The sequence below is a fragment of the Podarcis tiliguerta genome (genome assembly GCF_965153285.1).
Source record: "Podarcis tiliguerta genome assembly, chromosome: 14".
Taxonomy (NCBI): domain Eukaryota; kingdom Metazoa; phylum Chordata; class Lepidosauria; order Squamata; family Lacertidae; genus Podarcis; species Podarcis tiliguerta.
Window position 1 is genome coordinate 26207802 of NC_139547.1, and position 26694 is coordinate 26234495.

Genomic DNA, 26694 nt, shown 5'->3' on the forward strand with positions numbered 1-26694 from the left:
AGCTCTCTGGCTAAACCATTCCATAAAAATGTATTTACTGGCCCCTGAATTTCCATTCCATTCTTTCAGGACTGAAGGGCATCAGTGCAAATGATTAGTAAAGATACCACTCTGGATAGATTTGTTTTTTATTAACTGTAATCCACAGTACAGCCCTTTTCAGCACTGAAGCAGAGAAGTGCCAATGCTTGTCTTATTTATGCTGCAGTTTCCTTCTTTTTAGCTGCAGTTTCCTTCTTTTTAGCTGCAGTTTCCTTCTTTTTAGCTGCAATTTCTGTCTTTTTAGCTGCAGCTGCAGCCTCAACCTTTGCTTTGCCCTTTGCCGCTTTCTCTTCTCTGAGCTTGTGCTGTAGGGAAAAATTAAGATGGTTACACTCCGCAATGTTTTGAAAACAGGAAATCTAATTTCAATCCAATTTTTACCCCACTTACATTCTTAGCATGGCGCAAAATGGTGTTGCGTCTCATAGTCTTGGCATATGGATTCAGTTTAATCATAACTCTCAAATTCTTCAGTGGATTCTTCTTAAGAACTCTGCGGTGAATCTTTTTCCTGCAGAAGGTGGTTGGATGAGTACATAGCCCTTTTATTTATAGCCTAGTCATCACCATCATGCAGTGCAGATGGGTTAGATTATATACAGCTCAATAACAACAACAAAAAGAAGAAAAATAAGTAGTTTTTTTCTTTTTTAAGGACTACTATTTTAAGTTGAAAATTTAAAACAAACACTAACTTTGGTGCACGGAGGGCCTTCTGGATCTCTTGGCTTTTCAAGATTCTTCCAAGATCTGTATTGGTCATCTTGTGCATTGGCAGGCTGCATTTAAATACAGGCATGTTACAGTTTTAGCACTGAAGTCTCTCACACAAATACATTTCATCTCCTTTTAGCTATTGATGAGTAGATATTACAAGTAGTACTCATTATTTGCATGAGCACCCTTCCATTTGTCATTAAGTAGGCCTGGGCAGAATTCCAAATGGCAGAGTACAAAATATGACAATTTCTCACTCAAATACGGCAACCTCAGTCACGCACAACCATGCTTCTACCATCCCCTGCCCCAACTGGGATTTGAACCCATCTCCACTATTTCCTACAGCCCTTCCTCACCCAAGTCAATGCCTTGGAGAAGTGGGAGCCATCTACTGTCTGCCACCCTCTCCTCCTTGTTAAGTTGTTTTTCGGCCTGAAAAGGAGGCATTAAGGAGGAATGGCAACTATTATGGGATTTTCCAGTGAGCATACTGAACAGTCACCAAGCCCACTACAATACTTGAAACTCCCAATTTATTTGTAGGGCAAGCAACACTTCTAACCACTAATGAGGCTTAAAGCAAACCCAACTAGAACCTAAAAACAAGCTTACTTGTAGTTACTCTTCAGGGTGGCTGGCTTACGCCAGGTGCCATACAAGTCATCCAACTTGCGGAAAGCACTTTCAGTCCAAATGCAGAAACGTCCAACATGGCCACCAGGAGCAAGTCTCAAAAGGTTCAACTTGTTGACATCAAGAAGGGTAATCCCTGATAAATAAGAGCACAGTGTACGTGTTTTAAGTACACATGTTCACTATTCTGATTAATGAATTGTTTTCTTACTGCCTAGAAGATACAGTGGTGCCTCGCAAGACGAAAAGAATCCGTTCCGCGAGTCTTTTCGTCTTGCGGTTTTTTCGTCTTGCGAAGCAAGCCCATTAGCGGATTAGCGCTATTGGCAGTTTAAGGGCTATTAACGCCTATTAAAGGCTTAAGGGATTAGCGGTTTAGCTGCTAAAATGCTTTTAGCAGCTTAGCGCTTCAGAAAAAGGGGTTTTGGAGCGGAAAAAAACCCTCAAAAATTTTCGTCAATTTTCGTCTTGCGAAGCAAGCCCATAGGGAAATTCGTCTTGCGAAGCGCCTCTGAAAACGGAAAACCCTTTCGTCTTGCAGGGCACCACTGTACAAGGGAACACGATGCGGCTCTTAACCATATTCCCACCTAAACATTCATCCCAATCTGGGTATTTAGTCAGAACCTCCACCAAATCATGTGTTTCATAAACACGGACCAATGAAGTGGAATATCATCATTTTTTACACCCCTCCAGCCTACAACCTCCCTCATGCATCTTGCATAGTAATTCAAAAGATACCTGGGATGTTCCTGAAAGCTTTTATGATGCCATTGTCCTCATTGTAAATAATGCAGGGTCCCCTGCGCTGGATGCGACGGCGGTTCCTCATTTTTCCCTTGCCTGCACGCATACGCTGGGAGGCATAGACCTGGGTGGAAACAAACATTTTGTGTAAAAACCAAGTAACCACTTTCAGGGTTAACAACTGTGCTTCTGCAACTCAGAACTTCACAATCATCAGTGTTCATCTGAAACACGGACCAGTGAAAAATTCATCATTTTGCAGAAGCAACGGTAATCAGATTGCTGAATGCTTTTATCTATATGAAGATTTTTTTTTTTAAAAAAAGGTTCTTGGATTAGTTAAACACACACACACACTCCTCTACCACCCCTGATTTTTGCAGTCAACACTCAGCACACCTTTTTGATATCATTCCAGGCCTTCAGCTTCTTAAGCAGTAGAACAGCTTCCTTTGTTTTCTTGTAGCCCTCGACTTTGTCTTCAACCACCAGAGGAAGTTCTGGAATCTCCTCAATGCGATGGCCTGTTAAGATAGCACATTTTAGATTTTAGTGCACACTGACTACAATGGCAAATAAACAACCACCACCACTAAATATCTGGGTTCATTAATGAATACCAGGATAGCAAAAAACCTGCACTCTAAGCCTGTTCACCTGAAAACCCACTTATAACACCCCATTGTCTCCATAAGTACTCCAAACTATCCTCCAGACTAATCAGTCACCTTCTATTCCCAGGGTGGTTAAACTGCAAAAGTTGTTGGACTACAAGTCATCATCCCTGACCACTGGTCGTGCTGGCTGAGGCCGACCGGAGTTGGTCTGCAACATCTGGAGTTACAGGCTCTGTAAAAGGTGCTCTATTTCCTATAAACATGGGCTACAAATACAAACTGTCCCACAATTACAACTATGTCACATTTAATAAGTATATGAATGGCCCTACATAAAACAACATACTTGCCTTTGGACAGAACAAGTGCCGGAAGGGATGAAGCTGCCAGAGCAGAGCAGATGGCATAGCGCTTCTGAGGCACGTTCACCCTACGATGCCAGCGTCGCCAAGTCTTGGTTGGGGCAAACATGCGACCTCCACGACACATCTATTTGTCAAGTGTAAAGGATGGAAACAAAGTACATTCTTGTGGAAGATCCACCCCCTCTTTCAGTCTTGCTCAGAGTTAGCTGATCATCAACCATCTGTACCAGCCTGATGACAGCAGGCAACTGTCACTGTATACAGAGTAAGGCGCAAATTACGACATCATGGCAAGTACGATCCCTCTATTTCTCACCAGTTTCTAGACACACAATACATTCTATCACAATGCTGGTAATAAATCATTATATTTCAATTGATGAGCTTTTCTCTTGAGGACATAATCAGAAAGGGCAGCCAGAGTCAAGGATACATTGCCAAAAGCACCCTGGCCAGATCGATGAGTTCCACCTCCACGAACCCTTGGGATACGAGCAACAGCTCTTCCAGTACCCCAAGATTCAGCACTGGTCTGATGACCTGAAAAGAAAAGAAGCATGCCATTAAATAATTACTGATCATCATGTTCTATGTCATTTTCCTGAAGGTGTTAACAGCCAAGCCAACATCAGAACTTCCACTAATATCACAGAGCTCAAAAACACGGACCAATGAAGTGGAATTTCATCATTTCAGGAAGGTATATATTTTTATGCTATACGGATGACTTTTTAAACTGACTTGAAGTAACAAGCCAAGACTTTTATTCAGTCAGGTATTCAGAAATTATAGCCAAAAAGCTTTTTTTAAAAATAAGATGTGTATCTTAAATTTTCAATCCCCAGTGGTATTGGTACAACTCTTACCTGCAAGCTCGCTGACAGCATATGGTTGCCTGTTGTTTTTCCGCAAGTTGGTATGAACGAAGTTCACAATATCTGGACGAATTGGAGCTTTGAACACAGCAGGCATAGTGACATTTTTACCCGAAACTTCCCCCTTTTCGGAATATACCGAAACCAAAGGACGAGTACAAGCCTGGGGATGGGGAGAGAGGCAAATTCTCAAATACAAGCAACTGGTGTTATTGCAGTTCAGCGACGGCACAAATATTGCTCAGCTTCAGAAAGTCGTCAGCTCAACGGCAACAGTGAGTGGACAGCAGGCTACTGCCCCTGAAGACCGGATAGGACGCAAATTACAACATCATAGCAATATGTGCACTCATGCAATGTAATGCATTCTTGCACCGAACATAAAAATGCCTGTTATGTTAAATAAAGAATGAACATAAAATACAAGTATTTTAGCTTATTTTTTAGACTCTCTGTCAGGGATTGAGAACCTGCAGCCCTCTATGTCGTCCATACAATGCAATTCCTGTCCACTACTCAGGTCTTCTACTGCACTGCCATGAAACTGTTGGATCTGCTGACCACTGTAGGCAGCTTTCCTCCACATTCCAAATACGTATAATACTTTGAACAAACAATAGTCAAGCTGCCATGGATCACCTTGTTTTCTCATCTGATTTTTAAAGGTTATTTATGATATAATCATTTTGTAGTTTTAGACTATTTGTGGTTTTTAATCTTTTTAAAGTTTTCTATTATAATTTCAGCATCCAGTTTCCCTCAGTTGCCAAATGCATGCCTCTGAAAGCCTGACAAACAAGGTTAAAAAACACCTACTGCACTTTTTATCCTGCCCTGCCACATGCAACTGGTATTCAGAGGCATATTCTGTCTGAACATGTTCAATTTAGCCATCAAGAATATAGGTATTCAACACACAGCATTGATAAGCCCATTTTGCATGAATCAATCTAACTCTTTTAGCCTTTACCTATTAGAGGCTAAAAGAGTTAGATTGATTCATGCAAAATGGGCTTATCAATGCTGTGTGTTTAAATATGCAGTGAGTGAAACATGCAGTTTGCTCACAGGTAAGCACATGTAGAGCAGCAGCAAAGAGACTGAACTATGGAGTCCTGGTGCAAATTTTGTTTCTGCTCTCAACTCACTAAGTAGTTTTAGGGAAGCTGCAACACTCTCAAAGTCAGCTTCACTTGGAAGTTCTATACTATTGTTGGTATTAACCATTTTAATAAATATTTACATCATTGCAAGTTACGTGTAGGGTTTCTAGACACTAGGAGGCCAATGGGAAAGTTAGAAAAATGGAAAGTTTTTGGGAAAACTGGAACATAGGCAATACTTATTTTACTGTTTCAACTACAATGTGTCATATGTAACTCAGTGCATTTAATTTTATATGCTGTCTGACATATTTATAATGAAAGCATGTAGCAATTCTATGCATATTTATTGGATTTAGTGCAGTTTACTCACAGGTAAGCACATATAGAATGAAAGCCCAAGTATAAACATGCTGGCTTGGTAAATGCAAAATTCTAGCAAAATACTCAGTGTCTTAACAGAAACGTGCTGCACTTTATCCTACAAGCATAGGATAACTTGTCATCTGAGAGGCGGGTGGTGGTTGTAAATTGATATAAAACCCAGAAATGTCAGAGTTAAAAAAATGCATTACTGAAACAGTTCTCTCACGAAGACGGCAGCACCTTTGGGGAGGCTCAGGAGCCTTTTGTGACTAGAAATACTGTATATATGTCTACAGTAGACGGGAGGGGGCGGAATGTGCCCCTCTCCAGTTGCTGCTGGACCCCAAATCCCAGCCAATGTGGTGAATAGTCAGGAACGGACTCCAGCACGACCCTCTTCTGCTGCCGTAGCGGCGCATCTTTAAGCGATGAAGGCCATGTCTCTTGCGCTCGGGTGCTGATCGCGAGTTTTTCGCTGTGGGAACAGGATGCCGGACTAGGCCGGCCACTGACTCTTCCTTTGTGTGACTTAAAATTAAAGTCACTCAATCCAATGAGCGGTGGTTGGGAGAGAGGTAAAAACGAGGAGCCGAAGGGGGAAAAAAATTCCCTTCCAAGCCTCCGCATCCTCAGCGCTATCGGCTCCAGGCTGCGTCCCCCTTTCCTAGCTAAAGGCCCTGCCTCAGGTCGCGGTCGGTGCGAGCGGGGAGGAAGACAAGAGAGCCAGGCAGCCACCGGAGCGCGCACTGGGCCTCCCCTCCCCAGTCAGCCAGGCCTCCACGCGGCGGCTTCTCCGTTCCAAAATGGCGCCCGGCCGGCCTGTAACGCCGCTTCTCCCCTCCGCACCGCCCGGCTTATTCCCATTCTCCTTCTCTTCCTTTCCGCCCGCCATGGCGGCCTCCCCGCGACCACTCTGCCTCCCCAGCCTCACCTCCGGCAGAGCCCCCGACCCCTTCCCTGCTCACCATGATGGCGACGAGCGGAGGAGCCCCTCACGCTGGCTTCTCTCACCAACTCGGCCCCAGCCGGAAAAGGAAGGACTGCTCGCGGCCGCTCCTCTTTTGCTTCTTGCGCACCTTTCCGCTCACAGCTCCGCCCTCCTTCGCTTCTCTCCCCCCTCCCCGCCCAGCGGATTGAACTCTCGGCGCTCTCTTTTTTCTTCCATGGACTTAAATCTCCTCGCTGCCGCTTTCTTTGAAGAAAACTGAGGAAAGAGCGCCTTCGCTTCCCTTTCTTTGCACGAGTTCGCCTCAGAAATGCTAGGGATTATTTTTGTGTGTGCGGGCGGCGGCGGAGAGAAAACCTCCTCACTTCGGCGGAGGGATTCCTACCGGGGACTTGTCCGAGGCCGATTTGTAAGGAAGAAGTTCTGGCGCGCAGTTCGTTTGTCGCTTGAGTGAAAGGAAGCGGCGGGAGCTGCTGCGCATTTGCGGGAGTGGCCCGGGAGAACCGGCGATGGGCTCCCGGCAGAGGCAGGAGTCGCTCCTTCGGTTCCACAGTTTCCTCCTGCGGTGAGTATTTTCCTCTCCACACCTTTTTCTTTTGACTTCTCCCTTCCCCCTCTGCCCCTCATGACACCCTGAAAGTGTCTTGAGGGCGGGAGGTGCCTTCGCCACTTACCTTCACAACAACCCTGTAAGGTAGTGCTGCTGCTGAGTAATAGTTTCCAGCACAAGGATCTTGTTGTTGTTGTTGTTTAGTCGTTTAGTCGTGTCCGACTCTTCGTGACCCCATGGACCAGAGCACGCCAGGCACTCCTGTCTTCCACTGCCTCCTGCAGTTTGGTCAAACTCATGTTCGTAGCTTCGAGAACACTGTCCAGCCATCTCGTCCTCTGTCGTCGCCTTCTCCTGGTGCCCTCCATCTTTCCCAACATCAGGGTCTTTTCCAGGGAGTCTTCTCTTCCCATGAGGTGGCCAAAGTATTGGAGCCTCAGCTTCACGATCTGTCCTTCCAGTGAGCACTCAGGGCTGATTTCCTTAAGAATGGATACGTTTGATCTTCTTGCAGTCCATGGGACTCTCAAGAGTCTCCTCCAGCACCATAATTCAAAAGCATCAATTCTTCGGCAATCAGCCTTCTTTATGGTCCAGCTCTCACTTCCATACATCACTACTGGGAAAACCATAGCTTTAACTATACGGACCTTTGTTGGCAAGGTGATGTCTCTTCTTTTTAAGATGCTGTCTAGGTTTGTCATTGCTTTCCTCCCAAGAAGCAGGCGTCTTTTAATTTCGTGACTGCTGTCACAATCTGCAGTGATCATGGAGCCCAAAAAAGTAAAATCTCTCACTGCCTTCATTTCTTCCCCTTCTATTTGCCAGGAGATGATGGGACCAGTGGCCATGATCTTCGGGTTTTTTATGTTGAGCTTCAGACCATATTTTGCACTCTCCTCTTTCACCCTCATTAAAAGGTTCTTTAATTCCTCCTCACTTTCTGCCATCAAGGTTGTGTCATCTGCATATCTGAGGTTGTTGATATTTCTTCCGGCATTCTTAATTCCGGCTAGGGATTCATCCAGCCCAGCCTTTCGCATGATGAATTCTGCATATAAGTTATTATGGGGACACTTTGTCCAGTTGTGGTAATTCGCTTTTGCACCATTCGCAAGGAAACAACTATGAAGTCTGCTGGCCAACCACAGCCTCTCGCAGGAGCGAGGAGGAAATGGGGAGAAAGAGAGCTATGTAATGTGCTTCACCTTGAAAAAAAAAATTAAAGAATTATCCAGTAGCACTTTAGAGACCAATTAGGTTTGTTCTGGGTATAAGCTTTCGTGTGCATGCACACTTCTTCAGATATACTGAAGTCACCAGACCCTTATATATATATATAGTGGGAGGGTGGGGTGGGGCTTTTCTCAGAAGGCTAGTAGGAGAGGGGTGGGTGACTCAATGGGTATGGTAAACCTGTTGACGACTACTGCATTTAGTCCTACAGGAAAAAGCAAGGGATAGTATGCAGATGACAAAAAATAGCTTTAGCATATGTAATGAGACAAGAATCCAGTACGTATCTCTCCTTGGAAGAAAGGTGGGGGTGCAATAAATATTTGAATGTTCTTATGTCATTCTGTGGTGCATTTCTTTGTGTGTGTGTGTATACCTCATGAGAAGAGAAGACTCCCTGGAAAAGACCCTGATGTTGGGAAAGATGGGGGGCACAAGGAGAAGGGGACGACAGAGGACGAGATGGTTGGACAGTGTTCTCGAAGCCACAAACATGAGTCTGACCAAACTGTGGGAGGCAGTGGAAGACAGGAGTGCCTGGCGTGCTCTGGTCCATGGGGTCACGAAGAGTCGGACACGACTAAACAACAACAAATATTTATTAAGTTTTCTATTTTACAATTTAAAATATTCATTAAACAACTTTAAAATGTCAATGACTTCCATTCTTCTCTTTCCGTAGTTCAATTTGTATATCATAAATCCCTGTATATTTTACATAAACTAAGCCATTCAGTATTCCATTAATACATTCATCAAAACTGTTTATCTTAATGCTGCCAACGTTTTCAAGTGTGCAGAGTTTCCCCCCATATATTCAATAAACATTTTCCAATCTTCTTTAAACGGATGTTCTTCTTGTTCTCATTCTATATGTTAGGTCCGCAAGCTGCGCATATTCCATCAGTTTAAGTTGCCATTCTTCTTTAGTTGAAACCTCACTCATTTTTCATTTTGGGGCTACTGTGGTGCATTTCTTAATATTGAGTGGTGCAGAAACTTTGGGATTAGAAAATAATGGAATATAATGCCCTGGTAACGCATTATGTTTCAAAAATTTGCCTCTTGCAGTTATGGTGCATCTTGCAAGTTAAATAAGGAACAGGTGAATTTGCTCCAGAGTGGTGGTTTTGGGTCAAGCAGTGAGAGAGAATTGGAACCTGGAGCTCTCTGGCTAAAGTCCAGCACTAGGATAAGGGTGGAAGAAGGGCAGGCATGGGCAGGTGTCAAGGCTTTGTCATAATCGTGCACCAAGGATGATACAGAACACTGCTTAATAGAAATGTATCTATTTATATATTGCTATCAGGTCTGCAACTTATCAAATAAGCTTACAGCATTTAATTTTGTTGCAAGTTCCTTCTGTGGAATGGGCCTTCTGGGATACCTGTGACAGTTCCTTGGAACCTGCAGGTGGTTCCCTAGAAATCAACGTCTGGCACTGGAGAGCCAGTGTGGTGTAGTGGTTAAGAGCGGTGGACTTGTAATCTGGTGAACTGGGTTCGCGTCTCCGCTCCTCCACATGCAGCTGCTGGGTGACCTTGTGCTAGTCACACTTCTTTGAAGTCTCTCAGCCCCACTCATCTCACAGAGTGTTTGTTGTGGGGGAGGAAGGGAAAGGAGAATGTTAGCCGCTTTGAGACTCCTTAAAGGGAGTGAAAGGCGGGATATCAAATCCAAACTCTTCCTCTTCTTCTTCTTCTTCTTCCTGCCTCCGGCTTGCCCCTAATTAACCAAGATACAAGGCACAGGTTGGGGTCAGGCCCACAAAGGGATAAGGCAGTGCAAAACAGGCTTGATTCTTAGTCAGTGGGAGCCCACACAATGCTGCCATGAGAACATAAGAGCCTGCTGGATCAGGCCAGTGACCCATCTAGTCCAACATCCTGGTTTTACAGTGGCCACCCAGATACCTATGGGGAACCCACAAGCTGAATATGAGCTCAACAGCAATTCTCAGCAACTGGCATTCAGAGGTATTTTGTGGAGGTTCTACCGTGAAGAACCTTCAATGGAGGTAGAACATAGCCATTGTGGCTAGTAGCCATTGGTAGCCTTGAACTCCACAATTTAGTCTAATCCTGTTTCAATGCCATCTAAATTGCTGTCCATCACTGCCTCCTGTGGGAGTGAGTTCCATAGTTTAACTATGTGCCAAATGTTTCTTTTTATTTTCTCCTGCAGTGGATGGGTGCAATTCTGGCTTAAGGGAAACTGCAAAATGCTGCACTCGCTTGGGGACACTGTTGGCAATGAGTCTTGTCCTGAACTTTTAGTAACAGCTTGACAGGCAAAAATTAAATGGATGTGAGCATCTTTCTACTGCTGCTTAATTAATGTTTAATGATTGGAGGTGGGAGTGGAATAGCAACCTTAGGACAGATGGTGATTTTAGCAGTATTTGTATACTGACAGTGTTACCAGAAGATTATTAGGGCTGGCCTGCAAAATATTTCTGTTGAAGTCTGTTAATTCAGAAAACCAAATACTATAAATTGCTTATGTTACAGTGTATATGAGGAAGGAAAAAAGAATATCAACCAAGGACCACTTACCTTTGAGGTAGGCATGTATAATTTCTCCCAAAAACACCCATTGTGTTTTACAACAGTACAGTAGATGAAAATGTATAGTTCTGCAATTGTGGGGGTGCTAATTTAGATCTACATTCAGAAAAGAAGGAGGAGAAGAAATCTATGGATTAATCTGATTGACAAACTTTAAAATTGTAGTATTTCTGAATCTGAGAAATTTATCTGATTGATTTGAAATGGCAAATCAACTCATGCTGTAAGAACAGCTATTGAGTAAATTTCATTCTGTGCCTCGAAAGTTGAGATGTTGAATGAACTCTTAACAGTTTTTTGTAAGGAAAATATAGATCTCTCATTTTTGCCATATCGTAGACCCTTATCTCAAGATTTTTGATGTAGCTTTGGTGCTTTTGCCTTAAAGAGATGCTTCCTTGACATTGATCAGCCTAATTTTTTAAGTATGTGTATGCTATGTAGATTAAGGCTGCAATGTACTTCAATAGGAGGTCACATTAACCTTCATTAAATGTGAAAAGTCCAACTCTGGATCACCACTGAAAAGATCGCTGAGATCGGGGGCGGGGGTATGCCTGTGATTTGGAGATTAGCTTTTAGTCAGGGGAGATGGAAATGGACAGAAGAAAACTCATTCTTAGTGTCACTTCATATAGATTTGCTTCATGTATTGATGCTCTAAATTAATTATAGCAGATAATGTTCTATTCCTCAAGTGTCATTTAAATGCTTCCCAAAGCTGTGCTGCAGAAATTAAACTGTTTGTTCTTCCAGGCTGATGTGCAAGTCTATTTGATTCAGGAAGGATGTATAAATCCCTTGGAGAGCTTCTGGGACAGGAGTGATACAATGTTCATTATGGAGAAAGTAGTATGTTTAGTGTCTTTATTTTAAAACAAACATTGAGCTTGCTTTTGTCTGAGTGGTAATCATTCTAACACAATTGCTTATTCTTATAGAGACCTTGTGAAGAAATGCAAGAACTGGAAGAGGAGCAGATAGGTGACCCTTCTATTTCTAGGACTTTCCCAAAAGAGAATTCTTCAGCACTTGCTTTACCCCTTCCAAGAGCAAGGTGTGTGAATCCTAATTTTTATATTTTTATTGAAAAGAATGCACTTTCTTAACAACTAACAAAAGACTAATTGTTTATTATGCAAGTCAACTACTGTAATTGAATGTGTAAACTTCTGAGAAATGCTGGAAACAAATGTTTCATGACTGCCTTAGTAGGTCTGTAACTCCTCTAAGAGGAGCTTATGTTAAATTTGCATGATGATAATAGCTTTTATTACACGTGAGACATAAATTAGCTTTCTTTGATTTGGGATAGCTTGCTATTGCATGCTGAATTGTAAGATCAAATGATCCAGCCCAGAACTAGTGGCTTGGTTTGGATTGTCATATCTCAACTTCTTAAGATGATATGTGTACTAGACTTCCCCTGTCAACCCCATCCTTATGCTCCCCTTTCTCAATGCAATGTGATAAGCCAGGAAATCTTCAGTTAATCATCGTTTCCAATGCTGTCTGAACAAGGTAACTATAATTACATTTAATGGTTTGAAGTTGGTTTAAGATGCTTGCTCATTCTGAATCTGGTAGTCATACCAGTAACTATAGCTTCCCAGTTTGGACATTGCAGGAAACTGCAGTTAATTTAAGATGTGCCACAGCATGCCAGCAAAAAGGAAGAAGGGTTGAGCCAGGAACAGAGCAGATGTTCTTTCCTATCAAGTCAGGCACCTGCAGTTTTGATGTTTCATCCCCTGCTGAAAACAGTTCTGCTTCGCTAAGAATTTTCAGAGAATTAATTTGAGTCAGTGTTTATCATTTATTCTGTACTCTGTGGTGTTTTAATGTTTTTATTGTACACCACCGTTGTGTTTTCTTAGGACAGCACGTGCATTTCTTGGTTTATTAAGTGAAGAGGTTATCTTCTAAATCAGGCTGCTGTGGCATAGAAAAGAAATAAGCATTATCCCCTCATAATACACTCCTGACTGTTATTGAACATTTCTGATGTCTTTAAGTTTGTTTCCAGGCAGTTGATTTCATTCTACACAATGTCTCAAAATCCAAATATGGCCCACCCCAACATAAACGAGTCAGCACCGCTTCCTCCGCTGTGGGTGCGTTGTGATCATGCCGACCCCAAACAAACTGTCTGGCTAGGAGCTGAACCTTTCTGCACTGGAAACAAGATTACGGGGATCCATCTATACACAGTTACCTGCAATGGTAAGATTTTCCCTTGGACACCTTACTTGTCAGCAACCTCTTCATTGAATTTGAGTGAGAGGAAGTAGAGATGTTAAGACTATTAATGTAAATCCCCCCCCCCTTCTTTTTAGTCTTTAAAATACAGTGTCTGCATTTCTGGTCCATAATCAAAGTGTTAGTTCATCACCTCTAGTCCCGAAGATGTTTTTCAGAAAGTGGTTGCTGGCTATATTGGTTAATACAGCATGTAGTACAGTAAACAAGTTGGGGTTTTCTTAATTCAAATGGTATTACCTGGAAATGTACCTATTTAATCTTGATGGTCTGGTGGGTGTACTTTACTTGCTGTTTTAAAGAGATGTAGACAAGTGGGTGTGTATTACTGGTTGCCAGTAATAATTTTTGTCTCGGAGAAACCTATAATCTAGATTCTTTTCATAGCTTCTCAATGTTGGGAGAGGAAGTAGGATACTGATATGAGGGGAATCTTCGGATGCAAGCAAATCCCAAGAGGAAACTAACATGTTGTTCTTCAAAAGTTAGAAGACTTCTACTAAATTCAGTTTTTTTAAATTCAGGTCCAATATCAAATAAAAATTATTCAGCAGACTTGCAAGAACTAAAAGATACTCACAGAATGAGGAATCACTCTTCTGACGTAGGTTTCTCTAGTTTATTATTATTATTATTATTATTCACACCTATACAAATATTGGAACTACTTTAATTTTCAAATGCACACAACTGGTGAAACCTCAAGTCACTTACTGCCTAGACCCCTAAAATATTGATATTTAGTCTTAGGACATGGCTCTGTAGGGCTAGAGCCTAAACAATCTGGGTCTAGCTCTTGTTTGGGATTTAAGCCTTAATGGGATTTTTATGGTAACCACTTTTTAATTCGGTGTTTGTCTTCTTCTAAACTATGGGTGACATCCAATGTTAGATAAGCTTCCTTACCTGCCCCCCCCCCTCCCAGGTCCCTTCTCTCTCAGAAATATGCTCTGGAAGGTCAGCTTTGCAACAGCATTCTGCAACTGTAAACTGTTAATTCTGTTTAACGGCCTCGGCCCAGTATACCTGAAGCAGCATCTCCATCGTTCAGCCCGGACACTGAGGTCCAGCGCCGAGGGCCTTCTGGTGGTTCCCTCACTGTGAGAAGTGAGGTTACAGGGAACCAGGCAGAGGGCCTTCTTGCTAGTGGCGCCTGCCCTATGGAATGCCCTCCCATCAGATGTCAAGGAAATAAACAACTATCTGACTTTTAGAAGACATCTGAAGGCAGCCCTGTTTAGGGAAGTTTTTAATGTCTGATGTTTTATTCTGCTTTTAGTGTTTTGTTGGGAGTTGCCCAGAATGGCCGGGGAAACCCAGCCAGTTGGGCAGGGTGTAAATAGTTTTATTATTATCATCATCATTATCATCATCATTATTATCATTATAGTTGACAATAAAGGGTTTTGCCCGTTACAAGTTCCTTGAAACCACTTCATTAGACTCCCTCTCACTGGAGGACACCCTTATTCCGTTGGAGAGAAATATATTCGCTGATTTTTCTTGGAACTCTGTAAAGAAGATGGTGGAGGCCCCTCCCCTGACTTCTACTGCCACACTGGTAAGGAAATCACTTCTCTTAACATATTATTGTAGCGGAGTAAAACTGTGCTGACTTAACTATGAATAGTGTAAATTGACAAACTAATGTTAGGTAGTTTAACTAGTGATAGTGCATTAAATGATTTATTAGTCTTCCTGGGCTCTAGCAAGGATCCACATCAAGAATTATCCTTTTTTTGAACTTTCAGAAGATTCAGATGGCATCTGGGAGCCCCTTAAGTTCTGTGTATGAACTGAATAGGGAACTGCAGTTCCTTCTTGTAAGTATAGCTATGAAAATCGCATTTCAGAAGAGAACTATTGGCCATATAGTAACAAGGATGGTTGTGTGGTTTTAAACAGCTGCCTTAAATCAAATTAATATTTGTAAGAATACTCCAAATTTTAAAAAATGTTTTGAAAGTCAGCTCACTCAGTAAAGATCATGGTAGTTCCAGTGGTTTTTCTTTTCTTTTCTTTCTTAAGAAATGGAGCAAAATATGAAGTCCCAAGTACAATGCTAAGCACACTTACCAAGGAGTAAGGTCAATGATCTCAGTGGGTCTTGTCTGAGTAAACATAACTGATTCTTAGTTGGACCCAAATCCTACCCTGAGTACACTTTTTTGGCAGAATTTACACATGGTTTTTCTAGAGACAGATCCACTATACATTTAAAACAGTGGTTCCCAAAAAAATAAACTTAACCCCTGTGTTTTAAGTTTAACCAATACAAAGCTCTTGAATAGTGATCTTTTTGTTTTGTTTACACGGCGCTGTCAAGAGTTTGGCTGAGAGCTTGAAGACTGGCATGGCTGACTGGCCTAAACTTGTGGGGGGGAAACCAGCTGTTGAACTAGTACAGAAACTTTTGAAAGGTAACTTTGTAGTATTCTGGAAATGTTTGCTGTGAAAAGCTAGACATGGACCATAGCTCAGTTGTAGAGCATTTGTTTTGCATACAGAAGGTCCCATGTTCAAACTATGGCATTTGCAGGTAGTGTTGGGAATGCCCTCTACCTGAAACCCTGGTGAGCCTCTGTCAGTCAGTGTAGACCATACTGAGCTAGATAGACCCAATTGTCAGACTTGTCGTAAGGCAACTTCTTGTGCTTACAATAGAAGTAGAGGTAAATTTGTTGTGCTCAGTAAATGTCCATTGCAGCCAAACTTTTTAGCAAAACTATTTGCATTACATCTATGGCATATGCATTATGTATTGATACTCTGCTATGTGTACCTTGCCAATAGATCTGTACTGTCATCCTCTCTCCCGCTTTAGATTTAAAGGACATGATGGACGGTTTGAAGATGCCAAACAGTAGTGATGCTGAGGTATTCAGAGCTGTGAAATTTTTCATTGTTCATCATTGCCAGGGCAGTTTCAATCTGTAGTTGCTGGATATGTGTTGGCTGTTCATTGTTTGGTAACTTGACTTTTACGCCTCATAGGTGTGTATAGGAGGGACTGTGCTCTTCGAACTCTCTTCCAGTGCAACTGCTTTTTGTTACTTTTTAAACTTAAATACCTTTTTATTTCTAAAATACTGAAGCAGTCCCTTGTTATGGTTGGGTCATATCCTGTTGCAATTCAGATTGGCACCGGCCACTTCCATTTATTTATTTAAAAGTGTTCACTAAGTGGTGTGCAATTATTTTTAAATGTCATTTAAAAATGCAGTCTAAATATGATAAAATAGCAATATGAAAGCATATAAAACAGATACAATAGGAATTGGGGGATTCCAACACATAAAACAAAGAGTCTGATCTGGGTCAAGAAAAGCCTGGGCAAAAAGATGTCTCTACAAGACATCTAAAGCATATGATGGCTGCTGCTCTCACATGGGGCAAACAGAAAAGGCATGCCACTGAATGGGCAGTAGCAGAAATGCTTGTTTTCAGGTCACCACCCTATGGTAAAAATATCATAGGGTGTGATGCAATGAGTAGAATTTCTCCAGATGATCAAAGTTACCTTAAGGTCTATATTGGGGTAGTTTTTCAGGTCCTGGGGTGCACTAGTGCAGCTCATTTCAGTGATGGGGACCTATTAAACGAGTTCAACACAGAGTCTGATGGGTTTGGGGTGGCATGTCAGCTCCTGTTGATTCTCTTTGTTCAGCCTTCTCCAACCTGGTGCCATTACCAACCTAACATTGTGTGATGCAAAGAAACTCTTCCATATTTAATTAGTGGTGTTTTTATTTGCTACTGCTGTTGGTTAAAAAAAGGTATAGCGTTTTCTGCTTCTTTATTGTAAATGCACGGTGATAGATTTATTTGAAAAGCAAGATATAAATAACTAAAATAATATTAAATCCATTCCTTTATTTTGAAGGTTGATTTTTAAAATTATTTTCAGAATCTCCAGGATGACACTGCTGCAGTTTATGGCACCATGAAAACACATCTTAGCAGGAGAAGAGACATTGATTTTGTTGAGCAGTTCTGGTCTAAAATATGGAAGAGTAAGTATGCTTCTAGGTGACCCTAGGTATCTTTTATTTTAAGATTTTTAGCCTATAAGAGAAATGGCTGAAGGTTTTTGCACTGTCCTGTTTGTTTGTTTGTTTTTCATTTGAGCCACTTTTAATTAACACTGGTTTTATTTAATGCTTTGCTCCCCACCACCACCAAGATGTTACTTCATATGAAGAATTGGTGAAGTGTTTCACGTTGATAATGAAAGCTCTCCAGCATGGTGAATTGAAGACCTGGGTATGTAATGATTAATAAAGCTTACATCTTGGGCAAACCAATCCTATCTAGGAATGGTCAGACTTCAAGCTTGTGGGATCTGCCTTTTTTCCTGTAATCCTGCTGTCTGCAAACTGGAACCATGTGGAGAAACATTTTTCTTGGAAAACGAAGTTTTTTCTATTGTTCACCAAGAATTTCATTCCCAATTGTTAATCTACTGCACCCCGCCCCCCAGAGATCTACCAGTAGATCCCAGTCCACCTTCTGACCACCCCTGCTATATAGTAATTACGCTACTGGGAAGTAGGCAGGGAGACAAGATGCACAGCTACTATGCTAGCTGAGCAGCTGTGGTATCCTGGGAGTATTTGGTCTGGGACTGGGATGGGGAGAAGCACAACTAGATAACCAAAAAAATGACAAGCTCCCTCGGCATTCCTTGGTGCTACAGCCCACCAATCGGGCTGGTTTGGAAAGGATGCCTACATTGCAGCCATTTTTCATGCTTGGCTTCCACCAAATCTTGTAAACCCCCAGCCAGAGGAACTACAATATAGGATTGTTCCCTTAAGTCAGCAGTGGCTAACCTTTTTCAGGCCGAGGACCTCATTGACCCTTAGCCAGCTCTCCAGGGGGCTACCTGCTAAAGTGGGTGGGAAATAAATACCTTTTTAATTAAATGCTGAGTACATAGATTAGAATCCCTCTTTCCCTTGCCTCTGGCTCATTGTATTTTAATTCCTTCCATATTGATGTGAGTCTTTTTTTAAAGCACTTCTTGTCAATTCTCTCACCTCAGATTTAAGAGAAGGGGTGGGGGGTTGCTTTGTTTTTAAACCAGCTGCTCTGGAATTACAAAAGTAAAGTCTCAGGACAAATAAAACTCGAAGGGGAAAATAGAGAAGGTGGTTTGGTTTTGGATTTACCTTGATGAATCTCCAAAGGAGCACAGGAATATTGTTCTTAAAATATTGGACAGAGTTGCAGAGGAACTTCTCCTTGCTGGGCAGACAAAGCAAAAGAAATCTCCCCCGCTGCCCCAAACCAGCACCTCTTTACAACACAACTGCAGGTGCACCTCTCTGGCAGATCTCATTTTCTCTCCTTTTAATCTGAGTTGGTGTTCACTAGAACTTGGACCAAAGTTTGTTTTTTACTGCCAGGACTCAGCTCACAAACAGGTTGACGTAACTAATGCCTAGAAGCCATATATTAAGTGATATGTTTATTCTTTACTTGCTGAGTAACTGTAAGCAGTCTTGTATAGCCCTTGCAGAATTCCTATCAAAGCAGTTTCCAGGTTATTTTAAGGCAGCTGCAGCTTCTACAAAAGTAAATGGCTTATTGGAGCTCTCTTTACACCTTCCTAATGAATCAGCCTCAAGGCAAAAGCAAACAGAAGGTGCTAAAGATCTTTCCAAAGACCATGAACAATCTGCTCACCCTGAGTCTTCATCTCAGCTTACGGAGTCTTGATCGTGAAATGACAGTGCTCTCTGCAAAGTCATGCAGGAGGCTTCTGAGACAAAGTTCTAGTTTGATATAATTGGCACTGAACAGAGCATATCCAGTGAATTTACTTTGGTGTTGTTTTTTTTAAGGACTAGGCTCGTGCTGGGGAATGTGCTGCATATTGAGGAGTCTTGAGTCACTGCCTGGTTGCCTGGCAGCAATTTCTAGTTGCCAGTGGTGACCAGGAAACTTCTTTATGGCAGGTCTGCTTCCAGCCCCTAAGAGGAATGCTTTAGTTCAGCCAGTCCTATTCAGGCTTTGTAAGTGCTGGTAGGGGCAGGCAGAGTTTCACGGAGAATAATTAGACCACTTTTTTTTTCTTTCCCACCCCAATGATACCATTCCCAGCTGTGCTGAGGATAAGATAATGCATCCATATGGCATATCTCTGCCCCACTCTCTGAAATAACACTGCCAGTCAACAGTGGGTGAGACAGACAGACAAACAGCCTGTTGTGGGGAAAAGCAGCTTCTTATATTCTCAGTGGGCTCTGTTTTAAGGCTGGTACCCATGAAACAAAGCACCTGAAACCTAAGTAGCCAGCATGGTGGGAGGGTTCTGGAGAATGGGAAAGAGAAAATCTGTGTTTTCCTTTCCTTGCTCCCGAAATACAGTGCAGAGAATGTAGGTGGGCTTTTTAATGTCATGTCATACACCTTCCCCCACCTTAATTCCTTTCTGTCAGGTTACTAATCATCTTAGGGGTTTGCAGAGGCCAATTTTCTCCCCCACCCCACAATTTCCCTTTATTTGGCACCCCTCAATATTCCATACATGCTAGAAACTTGCATGCCATTCTCTCTGTGAATTTGATAATAATAATAAATTAATTTACAAACTATTGTATTTCTTTGTACCCAGGGCAGGGGTCGCTCTGCAGATGTTGCTGGGTTACAACAAATCTGACAATTTGCTGTGCTGGTTGGGTCTGATGGGAGTTGTAGTCCACTAACATCTGGAGGGCACTATATAGGCTCCCAACTATGAAACCACTCATTACTTTCGAGTGACCCTGCTTTATTTCCAAACTAAGATGTATTCTACTGCCTGACTTTGCTAATTGAAGGAATGAGTATCAGTGAATGTATTTGGTTGAATGATTAGGGCTGAGAGGACTCGTATAGCCTTCAGAAATGGGCTCTCTTAAAACTACTCTTTGTGCTGTAATTGTACTTCACTATATCTTATCAGTAGACAGGATGTATACATTTATTTATACGGATTATGTCTCTGCAGGTTCATCAAGGAAGTAACAGCTTACTGAGCAAACTGATTAAGCAATCTTATAATGGAAGCATAGAATCAGTTTCTCTTAGTGGAGATACTCCAATTCAAATGCTTCTAGAAATTGGTGTGGATAAAATGAAGAGAGATTATGTTAGCTATTTTGTAGGTAAGTCTGCTTTGCACAACCATCATGATATTGGGTAACTGCATCCAAACAATCCATCACATTTGAAATCAATCTCTTTCAATTAAAAAATCTAGACGGGCATGTCATGAAAAAGGATTTGAAGTTCTGTTGGGCAAATTACTTAATTACATGTTAGGACTGTTTCCATGAATGCTACTTTTGGATATAAACCAACAAAAGTGACTATCAGCTGAGTTTGCCAGATGGTCCTTGTCCTTACGTTGCTTTTCTACATTATCTTCACATAATATTTAGTAGATTTCTCTTTTTAAAAAACAATTGGGGGGGGGTTGCAGATAATTTTTTTAGGAGCAGAAAGTGTTCATAAGTCCCTGTAAGTGGGAATGGTGGAATATAAATAAATGAATGAGGAGGAGGTTTGCATTTAAAACAAAAGTACAAAGATAGAAGAGAGAGAATCGTTAGAGATCCATCGGAAGGGGGTACAATGATGAGTACTGTTTATGTACAAACTAAGTTTTCAATATTGGCTTCAGCACATTTCTTAAATCGCCTCCCATACAGAGAGCTATTGACCCAAATGTTTGGTTTTATTACACTATTATGTCTTACTCTCTTTGTTTGTTGGAAGCCATCCAGAGTGGCTGGGGTAGCACAGTCAGATGGGCGGCATATAAATAATACATCACTATTATTATTATTATTATTATTATTATTATTATTATTATTATTACTACTACTACTACTAATGCAATATGAATGTGTGCCAAGGTTTAAGGGAAACTTTGCAAAAAAAAAATCTAATGTTCCTTCCCATATTTGTTAATAAAATGCAATTTATGCACTAGAGTCTTATTGATGGAATTTATTATTTTTCCCAAGTATTTAGCAACTAAAATTATTGGTTGAACCAACATTTTTGCCACTGTACATCTGTCTTTTTATATGTGTTACTAGGCAATAGTTCTAGTACCAGTTTCCTTCTACATTTTTTACATACCTTTAATGACTCTCTGATTGCACTTGGTGGTCTAGACTCCTGGTCATGCTCCTAGATCCATTCATTCAGGGGTTATTTTGTTGACCTAACTGATATTATCAATACATTGTGTATAGCACTGCCACTAAAACAGGGGCCTTCTGCTGCCTGTAAATATTAGTGGTTGCAAAACTGCCCTCTTTTAAAAAAAGTTTTCTGAACCACTCTTCAATAAAAAATAATCCTCGAGTGGTACAATAAAGCATAAATTATATTAGCAAATAGAACTTTAAAACAGCAACAAAACACACACATCCAGTAGAATTCTCCAATAAGAAGTCAACCAAATGCTGGTGATACAAAAAAAAAAAAAAGTGTTTTTAATTTGTTAAGAAGTTAAAACTCTGCTGTGGCCAACTTTCAAGGTCTCTTACTCATCTAGGTTTCATCTCAAGTTTTCTCATTGGTCTTGGGCTCTTTGCAGAGCAAACGTGGAGAGAGGCTTGTGACTTTCTGGGTAATATCCGCATTTGGGTTTTTTTATATAAATGAAAGTTTCCCTTGTATTTAAAATTATGCTAAGTAGAACTATCTTTGTTTCAGGCAAGGAATTTGCAATCCGTACTCACTTGGTAAGAGACTTCCAATATTTCCTCTCTTCAAAACAGTAGTGAATGACTGGCCGAGCCTGCACAGTGCTAGTTCTACTCTGGGTAAACCAACTGGAATTAATGGACCTATGCTAGTCATTCCCATCCATTTCAATGGGTCTGCTCTGAGCAGAACTAGCATTTGATACAACTCGCTGATCTTGGCTACTTAAGTTTCCCCTTGTGCTTTATCAAGAAGCAGCCAACCATAATCCCTGGATTAGCATTGTTTCCAAACCAGAGATGGTGGTTTGTTTCATTCCCAACAGACTATGGTCAGTGAGCCAAAAACAAATGTTGGTTATAGTTCAGGGGTTTAGGGGAGTGGGGCAGACCATGATCTCTGGTTTGGACAGAACACTAGGCCAAGAATCATGGTTTGTTTCCACGTGATAACAGGGGGGGAGCAAAGCACCTGTTCACAGTAAACCATTAAGTATGGTTTACTATGATGAGCGAACTAGACCTTTTATGAGCGGAACTGCAGCAATTCTTTTGGCTTAGTCTTTCTTGAGTAAAGTAGGGGTGAGCACTGTCTTGCATGTATTGAAGTATTTGCATTGCATTCTGTCTTAACCGAGCAACTTATATATATTTGGTGTCTCTCTTAAAAGCTATTGATTTTTGTTCTTTGCCACCTCTTTGTCTTGAAGGACTACTTCATGTCAACTTCAGTAGATCTGCAAGAGCAGGTTCAGCGCATCCAGAAACTCCACCATATGTTAGAGATCGTGGACAATTGTGTAGAACTTCTTAAACTTGAGCAGGAGAACCTCATCTTCTTGACACAGTAATTGTTTACCAACAAATCTCAATAGCAAGGACAAGTGAATGCTCTGGAATACTGATATCTGGAAAGGGAAAATGGCCATCTTAATTGAGGGTGGAGACTGCAATCCCAGTCCCCACTATGGGTGGGGTAGAAATAAATAATAATAATAATAATAATTATTATTATTATTATTATTAAATCCTTCTTTTATTTTCCTGTATATCATAGTGTGTACTGCTGCTAACTCCTTTCTCCATTTGAAAGTGGTTTTAAGAGAAGTGCAGCTGTCACAAAAATACAACTTGGGGGCAAATATAAAATAATGATTGGATTATTGAGGTCTTACTCTTGGACACCCAAGTTGCTGTGTGTCAAGTTTTTGGCCATAGAATATATTTCTAAAGGGGAGGGGAGTACTGTTTAATTCTTAACAGCTAAGCTCTAAATCAGTGGCTCCCAATTTTTTTTCATGCCACCAACACCATGGTTACATAAATTAATACCCAGTGCTACCTACTCTATAAAAACCATTATTCAGAATAGTGGCTTGTACAACCTACTAAGGAAGATAACAGCACAATAAAATTCAAAACAATAACACTTAATTGCACATTTATTCAAAATCCAATAAAACTATTTAGTTCAGTTAATTCAACTATATTAATGATACCAGCTTTTCAAAGTCTGATGGCCATTTACACTTCCGCTGGCCCCCGGCTGCCCACTTGCCTTTTAGCGCCCTCCAGAGGACAGTACCAGCCACTTTGAGAACCACAGCTCTAAATTAAAGTGTCTCTCTGCTCCTATTTAAGAAATCAAAAATCAGTTGAAGGGATTTCCTGTTGCTGCTATTTCCTGTAAAGGCCCCTAAGTTTTTCAGCATGAATGTGCTCTTTGCGCAACTCCTGTTCACTCTGGCACTTATGAAAATACCTTCCAAATAGGTTGTGCTTTGCCTGAGTGTATCTCATACCTTTTTGTCAGCTGATCACTGTAAAGATTAAGGATGTGGCTGGTTTGGAATTACTTTGCAGGGATCAATAGTTAACATTCCCTGGGTATCTCTTCAGAGCGCTGATATTCAAAGAAATTCTCTTTTCCTAGGTCCTGTATAAATTACTACAAGGAAAACCCCCTGAATGAAAATAATGTATTTCAGCTACCAGTCAGGACAACTTTTGTGAAGGAGTTCTACCAAAAGTAAGCTAGGCCTCAGTATTTGAACCCTGGAATTTAAATGCCTGTAGAGCATTATCTTATAATTGGCTTTCTTCTTGACTGTCCTTTAGTGCAAATCCTCAAGTATGGAGAGTGGAAATCAGCAGTGGGCAAGGAGAAAAAAAAGTGAAAACAATATGGCAGCTGAGCACCACAGTGCCAGCTGAACACATGAGCTCAAGCAGTGTAGGTGAGTGGGTCTCTCTGATCCGAACTTCAGTGTTTGTATTTGCTTCTTTGTCTCTCCCCACTCTGCCTCATTCTACTTCCTGTAGCCTGCCTTGCAAATGTCTTACTACTGGGAATCTTATTTTCCAGTACTGGAGCTGATGGCAGACTGGTGATTGCCAATGCAGACACATCATACATGTGGTTTAAATGAGTAGACCTGAGGCATGTGTGAAGATTTGCATATCAGCAAGGGAGAGGCTATTTATATGGACGAGAGATCACTGATTACAGTTCCTTTTGGCCTCCAAAAATGAAGGGAATTTCTGGGGTGTAGCTTACAGGAGTGTCGTTCTCTAGAAAGAGAAGAAGATGGGTTTCTTCTATGAAGTGTGTGTGTTGAACTGAGGAAAGGTAAACAACAAGGGCACTGGCTCACATAACTCCCCAAACTAGTTCGTAGAGAGGCATTATAGTTTTTCAGTGAGTTTGGAAACAAGTTCCTTATTGGTTACAGTCAGGGCCATGCAGCTGATGGGTTGATTAATTTTGATGGCTTTGCTCTGAGGTCTTCAGAAAGGGAGAATTACCATCTTTCCACTTACAGCTATGGCTGATGTAGTGGAGGTCAGATGCTAAGGTGAAGGTTACCACCAGAATGTAGATGTCAGATCCAGATTTCATCCCAAACTGTTCAGAGATTCTCTGAAAAAACATTGGACGTTTTGCTCCTGGAAAGAACATCCTAGATAGACCAGGTCTCCACATTCTACCTAGGGACTATGTGTTTTTGTCTTAGTTATTCTAACTAAGATCCTGTGGATGGGCTTCTGTCCTTTTTTTCTGTGCAAGAAAGTGTTCCGTGTCAGTGAGTTTCCGGGTTTCTTGAATTGTATAGTTCAGCTTATTCCTTCACTCTGGGAGCTTCCAAACCTGAGAAAGTCTCCCCCCCCCCCCCATGGAAAACACAGAAGTCTCCCCTTTTACTTAACCAGAAAAAGCTTCATGGATAAGTCCAATGTTTCGCTCTTAACATCCCATGTAGCACCTCATAATCCACTTGTTGTGGTTTCTCTACCTGTCACCACTTTTCTTTGGTCTTGCAGGTCTTCTGGATGATACTGAAGATGGTGGCAGTAAAGAAATGTCTTTTATTACCTTCACCGAGTGCTCTCAGGTGTACTTTACATAAAATATTGGCAGTGTTTCCTGTTCTTCCCATAAGAGCCTAGGGCATCTAACAATAGCCAAATATAAAATCTACATAAGACAGTCATTAAAACCAATATAATAGTAAAAATGCAGTTGAGCAGATAGCAGGAGGAAGATCTATTTTGCATGCAGAAAGTTTTGAGAGAGATTACTGCCAATCAGTATAGATAATACTGAGCTGGACGGACCAATAATCTGACCCCAGAACCAGGCAGCTTTCTGTGTTCCTGAAATTTAGTAGTCGCAGGCCTCTTGACGCTGAAATTGTGCTTATGTCTAGTAACCACCAATAGATCCATTGAAGATTCATAGATAGTACTGAGATAGTATGTTCTGACTCTATATAAGACAACTTCCTTATGTTTAGGGAAGCTTTTAATGCCTGATGTTTTAATGTATTTTTAATCTTTTATTGGAAGCCCCCTACCAGAGTGGCTGGGGAAATCTAGCCAGATGGGCGGGGTAGAAATAATAAATAAATGATGGTGATGATGTTCCTGATAAGTGGACTGTTGGACTCCACTCCAGCTTTGTACCAAAGTCAATACGCAAAGCAGAGTTGCAGCCTTAAAGTTTAAGGTTTATTGTTTGCTCCTGGTAAACATTTATGTAGTGTCTACAGTGTGCCAGAAGTTAATATACTCATTTGTCCACAATACTTGGAACTTATGTTAGGTAGATGGGACTGAGAGGAAGCGAGGAGGGTTGTGGGCTAGCAAAGGAAACGTGGGGATGTCTGGGAGAGTGGCAGTGAAAAATGAGGTGGTGAGGACTGTGTTGAAAAGCAAGACACTTCTATTGACAGGTAACCTACTTTAAAAATGCTCATTTTAGCTATTGAGTAACCCTGAACCAGTTGGCACCTAATTCTCTATAATTCAAATAACATTTTCTTAATGAAAGCCTCAGCAGAAGGTTGTATTTTTGCTAAATTAATCAGAAAAGACTTTAGACTGGTAGATCTCAGTGTTTGTTACACTTTTCAAGTTTTACACCATTCCAGAAGCATATCACAGGGTTGGACCGCAAGTATTTTCCTGATCTCTAAGAAAGGTAAAAAAACAACAACCCAACAACTGTCATCCAATCAGTCTAATTGATGTTAAAATTCAAGCTAAGTTCTTTCTTTTACAAGCAGGAGTTTTGGGCAGCAGCAAGTTAGGTTTAGTGTGGGATTTTCAACATTGAACTCTTCTTAGATATTATTTATATATTCCCGAAGGGCCATTTTTATGTAGCCTTTCTTAATTTTTGAAGGCCACTTTTTACTTCAGAAGCAGACAAACGATATGTTAAATTCCTCTCCTAATTTAGGTCAGAGATTGCTGTGTCTAGTTAAGTCCCACAGGGTAGTCTGAAGATGCAGCCACCTTGCCAAAGGTGATTGAGTTCCATATTGGAAAAAAGATAGGTTATGAATGTAAAATAAAAATTTGCTACTTTGTTATAAAGTGTTCTCACTGAATTAATGGGTACAGCTATTTCGCTCGTGATTGACCCAAAGGAAGTGTTGATCTAAAAGATGACTGATAA

At 41.2% G+C, this 26694-nt stretch overlaps 2 protein-coding genes across 2 annotated transcripts; one reads left to right on the forward strand and one right to left on the reverse strand.

Moving 5' to 3' along the window:
* Positions 1–110: 110 nt before the first annotated feature.
* On the reverse strand, positions 111–6778 carry RPL4 (ribosomal protein L4). The gene is made up of 10 exons (XM_083412207.1): positions 6437–6778; positions 3994–4165; positions 3561–3667; positions 3113–3251; positions 2545–2669; positions 2140–2269; positions 1375–1531; positions 738–821; positions 433–553; positions 111–347 (listed from the first exon to the last, which is right to left on the reverse strand). Exons 1-10 carry the CDS (start codon positions 6437–6439, stop codon positions 198–200), a joined length of 1188 nt encoding a protein of 395 aa, XP_083268333.1. The 5' UTR covers positions 6440–6778; the 3' UTR covers positions 111–197.
* A 52-nt stretch (positions 6779–6830) lies between these two features.
* On the forward strand, positions 6831–26612 carry ZWILCH (zwilch kinetochore protein). Its single transcript, XM_083412042.1, has 18 exons — positions 6831–6982; positions 10714–10765; positions 11527–11622; positions 11712–11827; positions 12797–12993; positions 13554–13633; positions 14420–14590; positions 14781–14852; positions 15356–15449; positions 15854–15906; positions 16946–17042; positions 17213–17292; positions 20024–20180; positions 21745–21773; positions 22445–22581; positions 23668–23763; positions 23853–23971; positions 25056–26612. The coding sequence occupies exons 1-18, from the start codon at positions 6927–6929 to the stop codon at positions 25139–25141; spliced, it is 1788 nt and encodes a 595-aa protein (XP_083268168.1). The 5' UTR covers positions 6831–6926; the 3' UTR covers positions 25142–26612.
* Positions 26613–26694: the final 82 nt, after the last annotated feature.